The sequence below is a fragment of the Bos grunniens genome, chromosome 3 (assembly GCF_055505025.1).
Source record: "Bos grunniens cultivar Pamir isolate PY7600 chromosome 3, Bosgru_T2T1.0, whole genome shotgun sequence".
Classification (NCBI taxonomy): domain Eukaryota; kingdom Metazoa; phylum Chordata; class Mammalia; order Artiodactyla; family Bovidae; genus Bos; species Bos grunniens.
In genome coordinates, this window is record NC_141167.1 from 29133598 (window position 1) to 29144441 (window position 10844).

Below are 10844 nucleotides of genomic sequence, written 5' to 3' on the forward strand. Positions count from 1 at the left end.
CAACTGAATTAGCTCCAGGATGGTATTAAAGTGCGTAATCAAGTAATTCAGTTCACCAAACATTTATTAAACTATGCTTAACAGTGCTAGTTGTTATAAAATACGTAATCTCAGTACTCATAGGGTTCACTGACCTAATGTTAAGACTTTAAGGAAGAAAAAAGAGTAACTCTTACCCATCAATCATATTTTCAGGTGGGTGTTTTTCATCACTTGATGTAGCTAAAATAACTTCAGTCCCTTCAGAGCTCAAACAAAGATCAACTTTTCTCATCTTAAAGTGTTTAATCTGCAAGTAAAACAGTAACAAAACGATAAAAACAAAAACAACTTTTTTCCTCTCTGAACTTCATCTGAGAAAAGGAAGAGACAGAAAGTCTGTTGCCTAGCACACAGCTTAACAACCAAGTTATTCAACCAGTGGGAGGGACTCCAGCATGTTTATGTACGTAAATAAACTTCTGACTTCTCCCAGGGATAATCTGTAAGATATGAGTATTTCCAATACTCTACTCCAGAAAACAAGTCCCTGACACTGACGTAATTTTTCTGCTTCTAAAATTAAAAATCCTCAATAAATATCTGGAAACAGTTAATAAGCTAGAATAACATGACTTGGTACGTTAAGTTTTTAAAAAGTATTTGTATTGTTATATTTCTGAAATTTAAAAAATGCAGAGTATAAAAATAGACTTTGTACCTATTTATCCATACACATATCAACTGAAGTAGTAAGCACCATTATTTAAATCTTAAAAAATACCTATCATCATTTTTTTTAGCAGAAATGTGAAATAAGAGAGAAGGCAACTTTTCACTTATTATTAAATTCTAAATCAGTCACTTGGTTCATGAACTTAGACATTTCTGTTGGAGAGTAATATTTGAAGTTTGATAAAAAAGCACATTGAAAAGATATTGTTGAGCTCTTCCATGAACCCTGGAGGGTAAGACAGAAGGAAGACCAGAGGAGATTACATCAAAACTCACCTTCCTACTTGATCTGCTGGTGATAGGGCACGAAGCAATATACAGATGCAAATTGACAACGAAAGCTGTATCTGTAAAGAATTAAAAAGATGAATAGTGTTTGGAAAAGAGAGAAAGGCTTCCAATACACTTCATATGCTGGCCCAAGTGTCTAATTAAAAAAAAAAAACTATTTCAAATAAACAAGAGGGTACAGTGAATATTACATATATTAAATAACTATATACCAACTTCCCAGATTTAATAAATGTTAACGTTTTGCCATATGTACTTTTTTTTGTCCTTATTCCTTTCCTTGCCCAGTGGTAATAGCTATTCTGAAATTGGGGAATATTCTCCCTGACTATATTTTTATTTATTTATTGGCCATGCTGTGTGGCACGCAGGATCTTAATTTAACATGAAGTGTGGAGTCTTAACCACTGGATCGCCAAGGAAGCCCCTGACTATTATTTTTATACTTTTACCATATATGGTCAAGAAGATCCCCTGGAGGAGGAAATGGCAACCCACTCCAGTATTCTTGCCTGGAAAATTCCATGGACAGAGAAGCCTGGTGGACTTCAGTACTGGGGTCAAAAGAGTGAGACACGGCTGAGCAACTGAGCATACCTCAGTATGGACTATTCTTTTAAAATTTAGATGCTTTCATGGTGTATACTTGCTACTTGCTTTGTTCATTCAATATTATGTCTTCAAGATATAAATCTACTTTATTTATTTTAACTGCTATAAGACATTTCTCCATTTCTCTAATGATGGTTATTTAGGTCTGTTTCCAATTCTTTGCTATTATAAACAAATTTGTAATGCATATCTTTGTGCATGTATCCATAGGCACATCTGGGAGAAAATCTTTATAATAAACCATATTTTTCTTTGTAGAAGTAAAATTGTAGAAATTTAGAATTGGTATATCTCCAAGTCAATAATTGATGATTTGATCTCTAAATCTAATACAGTATTATTTGTAGTATATGAAAGTTTCTGCTCCCTCATATTCTCACCAACTTGGTATTGTCACACAGTTTTCGTCAATCTCTTTGGTGTGAAATGGTATGTCAATATGATTTTAACTTGAATTTCCATGATTACTAATGAGGTTGAATATCTTTTCATGTTCACGGGCCACTCAGGCCTCTTATTTGCTTTTTCTTATCTTTTGCTCATTTTCTATTGGATTTCTATTTTTCCTTCTGCCCTTTTCTTTTTGATTTGTAGAAAATTGAAAAAAAAAAAAAGCCTGGATACAAATACTTTGTTATAGCATTGCAAATATCTTCTATACTATAGCTTGATTTTTCTTTTTAACTTTTGTGTGTGTGTGTGTGTGTGTGTGTGTGTGTGTGCAAAAGCTGCTCCTCCATCATATACACCTTCTTTGTTTTTGAACTACAACATACATACAGAAAAGAACACAAATCATAAGTATACAGTCCAATAGATTTTCACAAGGTGAACACACCCAGTTAACCACCACCCAGATAAAGGAACAGAGTGTCACCAGCACTTGAGACAGGCCCTTCTGATGCCCCCTCCTAGTCACTACCCTTTTCTCCTTCCCAAAGGTAGCATGGTCCTTATTTCTAACACAATAAATTTTGCCTTAACTTCATGTAAATGGAACCATACAGTTGGTATTCACTTATACCTGGCTTCTTTCACTCATCATAATGTGTCTGAGATTTACCCACGTTGTTATGTGTAGCAGAGTTGAAGTGCATCTGAGTATCGCAGTCCCCACCCAGCTCAACTCCAAATAAGATCAAGGAAATCAACCCCTAAGTGGAGTTTCACAGGAAACTAGGCGTGAGCTAAAAAGCAAAAAAAGGTTGCTATGGTCTTGGGTACTTAGATTAAGCTCTGATGAAGGAAGGAACTGATCTCACTCTCGAATTTGTGAAATCAGAGGTAAGATGAAACTATCAAAGTAAAACTACAACTTGGTCGAATCCTAGTATAACCCTTAGTTGGACTGAAGTGATCTCTTACCCTATTACACAAAGAACATGTGTTCTTTCTGGGAAAAAACCCACCTGCTTCTGTTGTTCTTAAGCACAGTGTCAAACACACAAAGTCACTTGAATAGCACAGGGAATTATGGCCATTATTTTTTAATAACTTCTAATGGAGTTATGTTATAACTTATAATCTATAAAAATACTGAACCACTATGCTATCCACCTGAGATTAAAATAATTTTGTAAATCAACTATATTTCAATAAAAATTAAAAAATAAAACCTTTTCTAAAAAACAAAAACTTAGCAAAAAAAAAAAAAAGTCATTTGAAGTAGATCTACAGATGACCCAGGTGCTGGAATTATAAATCGACTAGCGAATTCAGTGATAAGATGGACAAAATGGGTGAAAAGAAAGGGAATTAGCAGAGAAATGTAAACTATTAAAAGAAACACAATGGAAATTCCAGAACTGAAAAAATACCATATCTGAAATAAAGAACACACTTGATGGGTTTAATATCATATTAGACACAAGAAAAGGTCAGTGAACTTTAAAAGATAGGTCAATAGAAATAATCCAATATGAAATAGAGTAGGGGAAAATTGAAAACAAAACAGAGCATCATACCTGTGAAACAACATCAAACTAGTTGGAAATATCAATACATGTAATTAAAATCCCAGAAGAGAAGGACAAAGAGGATAATACAGACAGATAATTTAAGGTGATATAGCTGAAAAATATCCAAAATCTATGAAAGACATAAACCCACAGATCCAGGAAGTTCAGTGAACCATAAGTTGGATAAATACAAAGAAGATCCCACCAAGGCACACCTTAGTTGACTGCTGAAAATTAAAGAAAGAGAAAAAATTAAAAGCAGTCAAGCAAGAAACATCTTATATGCAGCAGAACAACAAGAAGAATCAAAATTGACTTCTCATCATTACCAGTGGAAGCCAAAAGACAATGGAATGACATCTTTGATGTGCCGAATGAAAAAATAAAGAATTTTATATTCAATAAAAATATCCTCTAAACGTAACAGCAAAATAAAGATAAAAACTGAAAATATTTGTTATCAATGCAAAGAGTTGGACACAACTGAAGTGACTTAGCACACACGCAGACCCATAAAATGAAGTACTTGATGATTCCTAGTTGAATTCTGGGTCTGTGGGAAGGAGTGAAGAGAACTAAAAATGGTAAATATATTTATTTTTAACATAAAGAATATTATTAAAATTTCTAAAAGACTACTGAATAGGGGACTTCCATGGTGGTCCAGTGGTTAAGACTCCATGCTTCCACTGTAGGGGGTGCAGTGCTTTTTTCAAACATTCTTTTTCCTTTTTAAAAATAATCTCTTGGCTGTATGACACAGAATGTGGGATCTCAGCTCCTTGAGCAGGAGTCAAAGCCATGCCCTACATTGAAAGCACACAGTCTTAGCCACTGGACTGCCAGGGAAGTCCCAAGGGGGCACAGGTTTGATCCCTGTGTGTCGGGTTATTAAGATCCTGCACTGCTGTGTGGTGGGGCCAAAAAAATAAAAGACTACTGACTGAAGTAAAAATAATATCAAGGACCGGTAGAAATTTAACAGATTAAAGTAACAGATACAATAATAACACAAAAGAGAAAGACAAATGAGGCTGTATTTTTTGTAAAGTACTTTTGCAAAGTTCTAATGTTGAACATGAAGTGATATGCTATTAATTCAAAGTAGAGTAATATGGTGAGGATACATGTTATAATCCTAGAATTAGGATAATGCAACCACTAAAAAAAATAAAGAGTTATAGGAAGGAGGTCAACAGAGAAGAAAAATTGCAATACCATAAAATATATGATAAATCTGAAAGGCAGAAAAGAAAAAAAGACGGGACAAATTGAAAATAAATTACTAGAAGACAGATTTAAGTACAAATACACAGATTATTCCATTAAATGTTAGTAAATCAAATACTGTATTATCAGACTGAAGAAAAAAAAAAACAACTAAGTACTCATTTCAAGAGACAATCTCTAAATAAGAAAGTAAAAGGACAGTATAAGATAGAATAAAATCATAGTATCTCATCAGGTAAATTCCCCTATTTAAATTTTCCCCTATTTAAAACCAAATGTTTTTTGGTTCTATCCTTTATACATTATTACAAACAGTTTTATTAAATTATATTAAATTTTTTTTTGAGATGTGGATTACATCCATTATAGATTGAATTCAATCTGCTGTGGATTCAATTCCATTATAGACTAATTTGGAGAGAAGAGACATGTTTATGATAAGGAGTTTTCAAATACATGGATCTGGAATATCTTTTCATTAAGCCTTCTTCTAAGTCCTTAAACTATATAGTTTCCTACAAACATATCTTCATCTTTATTATAAGATTCACTCTTAGACACCTTATGGTTTCATTATATAAATGTGATCTTAAAAAAAACTATTTTTTAAAAGTCTTATTCTTTACCATACAAGGAATATTTCTAACATTTAACCATTAAATGTGATGCTCACTTAAGATTTCTGTCAGACACTGTTCATTGGGTTATAGAAATTCTTTTAGTTTTTTTCTTTTAAACACAAATGAACACAGAATTTTATCAAATGCTCTTCTAACATTTACTAAAGTGATCATATAGATGTTTGTACATGTTGCTAATGTGATAAATCAAGATTTTCTAATGTTATAGCATCCCCAGTTTGAAGCATAAAATCTATCTACATGGCCAAGGTATAATATTAGTATTTTTATCCATAGTTGGATTTAGTTTCCTAGTATTTTTAGAAATTTTACAAATATATTTCTAAGTGAAATTTGCCTATAGTTGTTCTTGTTGTTGTTATTTAGTCCATGTCTGGATTTGGAATTTAGACTATATCCCTAACATCAAGAAGTCAGAAAATTTCCCTTATTTTTCTGTTTGCTAGGTTATTGGATCCTATAAGTCTACTAATGTTTGTGTGTAGATTTCCTATTATTTCAACAGTTCTTTTCAGGCTTTCTATACCTTCTTGAGTCAATTTTGAAATTTATATTCTGACAAAATTATTTATTTCTTCCTAGTTTTTGTTTATTGTCATGAAGTTCATTTTCTATTGTAATTCTATTGATAAAATCTAGTATTGATACTGTTAAAAAACCGTGGTAAGATTAGTCAAAGGCATATATGCTAATATGTTTTTATTTTTCCTTTTTTCTTGCCAATTTTATAACAGCTTTTAATACTATTGATACCAGGGAACTGGTTTGCATGAACATTGTTAACCCTTAGTTTGAGGACAAGAAATCTGGTAAATTCCTGGAAATAACGATTGAAGTACTTGGATGTTAATTTTCAACAAAATTCTAAAATTACTAAATTTTATTGTATTAAAAGCATGGCTTTGAAAATATAAACAAGAAAGTAGCAAAATTGGAAAGCAACAGTAACATTAATTCAAAAGTTATATCAAACTTAAATATTTCTTTTTGTTTGTTTCATAGAGTTACTACCTATCAGAAATATTTCTGAACACGTCAACAAACCTCAGACCAGGTACCTCAAGATACCCTGTGGACTAGCTGAATAAACATGGATGGATGATACGCAGTACTTTAGGTAGATATTTATTTCTCAGAACGGTTATACTCAAAGAATAATGATTAATGGAACAGAATGAATTGTGAAGACCTCTATCCTTATCACAGTCAACATTTTTATTAAGGATGGAAAAAATGTTTATCAATGTTGCAGAGGACACAAAGCTGGGATGTCAGCTAATATGCTAGATGACACAATTAGCACACAAAGAGATCTGAGCAAGCTAAAAAGATAGACTGCAATGAATAAGATATATAATAAGAATAGTAAAGGCCTATACTCAGACTTTAAAAAGTCAATCACACCAGGAATGGTCTTGATCAGGGATTGGCAGACTACTGCCTGACAATCAAGTCTACTCTGACATCTGTTTTTGTATGGTCCATGAACTAAGAATGGTCTTTACATTTTAAAATATTTTTCAAAATCAAAATATTTTGTGCCACATGAAAATTATATGAAATATGAAATGCACAGAGCTCAATGTCCATGGACAGTTTTATTGGAAATGGCCACACACATTGATTTATAGACTCTCTATGGCTACTTTTGTGCTACAGTAACAGAGAATAGCTGTGACAAACTATAAGGCTCATAAAACCTAAAATATTTATTATCTGGCCCATTAGAGAAAAAGTTTGCCAACCTTTCACCCATAAGTATAAAAGGTAGAGGATCAGTTGATTGCAAACTCACTATAAGACAAGAGTGTACTGTATCTGCCCTCAAAGGCAAAGGAATGTTACTTCAAATTCTATTAATAGAGTAAGGAAGGAACCATATTCTATTAAAATCTTTGAAAACCAACTAAGGGCCAGGCACTGTGCTAGTAATGCAAAGATACAATGTAGTTAATCTTTGACTATGTAAACCTAAGACAAAGATGGTAACTAAAACCTTTTTTTTTTTTTTAAACTTTACAATATTGTATTGGTTTTGCCAAATATTGAAATGAATCCGCCACAGGTATACATGTGTCCCCATCCTGAACCCTCCTCCCTCCCCATACCATCCCTCTGGGTCGTCCCAGTGCACCAGCCCCAAGTATCCAGTATCGTACATCGAACCTGGACTGGCGACTAGTTTCATACATGATATTATACATATTTCAATGTCATTCTCCCAAATTTTCCCACCCTCTCCCTCTCCCACAGAGTCCATAAGACTGTTCTATACATCAGTGTCTCTTTTGCCGTCTCGTATACAGGACATGGAAGCAACCTAGATGTCCATCAGCAGATGAATGGATAGGAAAGCTATGGTACATATACACAATGGAGTATTACTCAGCCATTAAAAAGAATACATTTGAATCAGTTCTAATGAGGTGGATGAAACTAGAGCCTATTAAAACCTGGTTTTGGCCTTTAAGCTCAGAGTCAAGGAAGATGGCCAAGCATGAAACTAATAATTTGTTATGTGCAAATAGTGGGATCCACATTTAGAATACTGTGTTCAGTTCTAGATAGTACAATTTAAATAGGACATTGTCAGGCTTGATATTGTTCAGAGGAGAACAAAAAGTTCATGATGATCTATAAACTATGTTAATGTGGAAAAAGCTCAAAGAATAGTTTCAAGGAGAGGTAATTTAGTGAGAGAAATGTGACTACAAGTTTTAATACCACAAATATTCATAAATAGAAAAAGGATTAGAATGTCACTCTAGTATGAATTTTAAGAAGGAAGACATGATAGATTTAAGAACTTTCCTACAAAGTAGATTTTTAATCTTTTCCACGCTTTAAAGTGTCCAAGAAGACAACTAAGTGATTATCTTTAGAAGAAACTTGCACTGGAGTTCTTTTAGACTGAATCAAATTCTAGGAAATGTAGATAAGGAAACTTGAAGGCCAAGTAAAGATGGTGGGCTTTATGTAGCCTGTGGTCCAGTGGTTCTCAATTGGACTGGGGATGATTTAGCCCCCCCAGGGGACATCTGTCCATTTCTGGAGACAATCTGGCCGTCACACTGGGGGCTGGGTGTTAGTCACTCAGTTGTGTCCAACTATTTGCAACTCCATGGACTGTACTCTCCCAGGCTCCTCTGTCCATGGTATTCTCCAGGCAAGAGTACTGGAGTCAGTAGCTATTCCCTTTTCCCAGAGATCTTCCCTACACAGAAATCGAACCCTGGTCTCTTACATTGCAGACAGATTCTTTACATGTGAGCCACCAGGGATGCCCATAGTTGGGGGAGGGGGTGATGCTACTGTCATCTAGAAGCATTTGGGCATTTCATGATGCTACTAAATACCCAACAATGCACAGGACACTCCCCTAAAACAAATAATTATCTGACTGAAAATGTGAATAGTGTAGAGGTGGGAAAATCCTGAGGTAGTCTATTTGTGGGTGACAACGTGGGGGTTAGAGACTTGTAAAGCAAGGAGAGAACCTGCTTTACAAAAGCGTTATTTTAGAGAAATATATCTAGCATTGATGTATATGTAGTAGATGAATAAGGAAGACAGTATAATCTCCAAATGTTCAGTTCTGTTCTAACCTCACATTCTTATAACCTAACTTGTCTGAAGGAAGCAAACTTTAATACAGAACTCATTTCACACCTCCTATAGCCACCAATGGAGAAGGCAATGGCAACCCACACCAGTACTCTTGCCTGGAGAATCCCATGGACGGAGAGCCTGGTAGGCTGCAGTCCATGAGGTGGCCAAGAGTCGGACACGACTGAGCGACTTCACTTTCACTTTTCACTTTCATGCACTGGAGAAGGAAACGGCAATCCACTCCAGTATTCTTGCCTGGAGAATCCCAGGGACAGAGGAGCCTGTTGGGCTGCCGTCTTATGGGGTCGCACAGAGTTGGACACGACCGAAGCGACTTAGCAGCAGCAGCATAGCCACCAATATCCTTCCTTTTTCCTCTGTTGGGTGGAATTATTCAAATAACAAGAAGTGGTAGAATTTGGGTTCACTTTAAAGGTTTTTGTTGTAGTTAACGAGAAAGTGGCAAACCAATCCCAAAGAACCCCAAAAAACAACTCAGCAGATATGCTGCTTCGTAACTCCAAAAATGCAGGTTCAGGGTGTAGTCTAACTCCCCGTCCTGTGAGGCCGTACTTAATTCATTTGTGTTCACTCAGGGCCTCAGTTCATTAAAGGCGGTGAACTCTGGGATGCCATCCTTTGCATTTTTAAAATTCCCTGACCCTGGACTTCCCTGATGCCTATCCTCCTCTAAACCTAGTGCCACTTAGCCACCCTTTCACCTCCAGTTCAAAGCCATTTCAAGACCTCCAAGAGCTCCAAACACATACTTTTGGACGCCCGGCCCCAATTACATAAAATATATGAGCCCATATCCTATTAATACAGCAAATACAACCCTTAAGTATACGGGTTACGTTCCAGTTGATAGGTTACATCTTGATACCTTTATTAATTTCGATTCGGAATTGATTTCCCCTTTTGGGGGTCAAAACATTATTTCTGCCTTCCAAAAATTTCGTGGGCTGCCACTGCTGTCTCCAGGACTCAGAGAACAGACCTGCGTCAGGCTTCCACCATCCGGGTCCCCTCAGCACCCGCCCGCCGTCCTCCGCCTCCTCTCCGCGCGTCTCCTCACAATAACCGGCCACGCTCGGTCGCTTCCTCCCCCACCAGCATCCCCCTCCTACGACCTCGTCCAGCCAGGATCCCACCTCCCCCAGGGCTGGCCGCACAGCCCCGCTCGCCTCAGTTTCCGGTTAGCTCCGAGCTCGCGGAACGCGGGGAGTCGGGATCTCCCTACAGCCCCGCCCCTCCCCCCTCTCCGCAGGCCTCCTGGCAAGCAATCCTATTCCTGGCTCTTCGCCCCACCCCGCCCCACAGGCTCCGCCCGCCCCCGCCCCACCCTGCGCTGCGTGCCGCCCCCAGCCACGCCCCAGCTCCGCCCCCTTTCGCCTAGCCGTCGAAATCCGGTCGCGCACAGCTGTACTCCCGGCTCCTACGCGCCACCTCGCCTGCAGGCCCCGCCCCCAGACCACGCCCCCGTCCTCTTTACCGCGCGGGTTGAGCGCCGTAGCCCCGCCCAAGGGCCTTCAGTAGGCAAGGGCCTTTCCCTAGGCAAGGGCCTTTCCCTAGACAAGGGTCGGAGCACGCGTAACCTTCCCTCCCCGAGCAAAGCTAGATCCCTGGGGCCTGTGAGACCCAAGCGACCCTCTCGCGCGAGCACGCACGCGCAGTCCTCATAGCTCCAGCTCGGACCCCTCGGTCCTCAGGTCGCCGGCCTTGGGCCCGGCCCCGCCTCCAAGTCCGACCCCGCCCCTCATGCCGGGTCTCGCGCAGGCGCGCCTCC

General features: G+C 37.7%; 1 protein-coding gene across 21 annotated transcripts in view; it reads right to left on the reverse strand.

Annotated features, from left to right (window-relative positions):
- The window catches only part of IFT25 (intraflagellar transport 25), a 76419-nt gene extending 65597 nt beyond the window's left edge, over positions 1 to 10822 (reverse strand). For 3 of the 21 annotated variants that reach the window (XR_015159742.1, XM_086389408.1, XM_086389379.1), the window contains exons 1-3: positions 10726 to 10822; positions 991 to 1061; positions 177 to 289 (exon numbers count right to left, since the gene is read on the reverse strand). Coding sequence is in view for 17 of the 21 variants with exons in the window: in XM_086389408.1 (XP_086245534.1) it covers positions 177 to 289; positions 991 to 1061; positions 10726 to 10738 (197 nt within the window). In the remaining 4 variants the exon portion in view is untranslated. Of the gene's footprint in view, positions 1 to 176; positions 290 to 990; positions 1062 to 2641; positions 2805 to 9115; positions 9562 to 9941; positions 10388 to 10550 lie in introns of those variants that run through there. The other 18 variants (XR_015159733.1, XR_015159731.1, XM_086389394.1 and 15 more) reach the window with 16 other exon arrangements.
- Between the last annotated feature and the right edge of the window lie 22 nt (positions 10823 to 10844).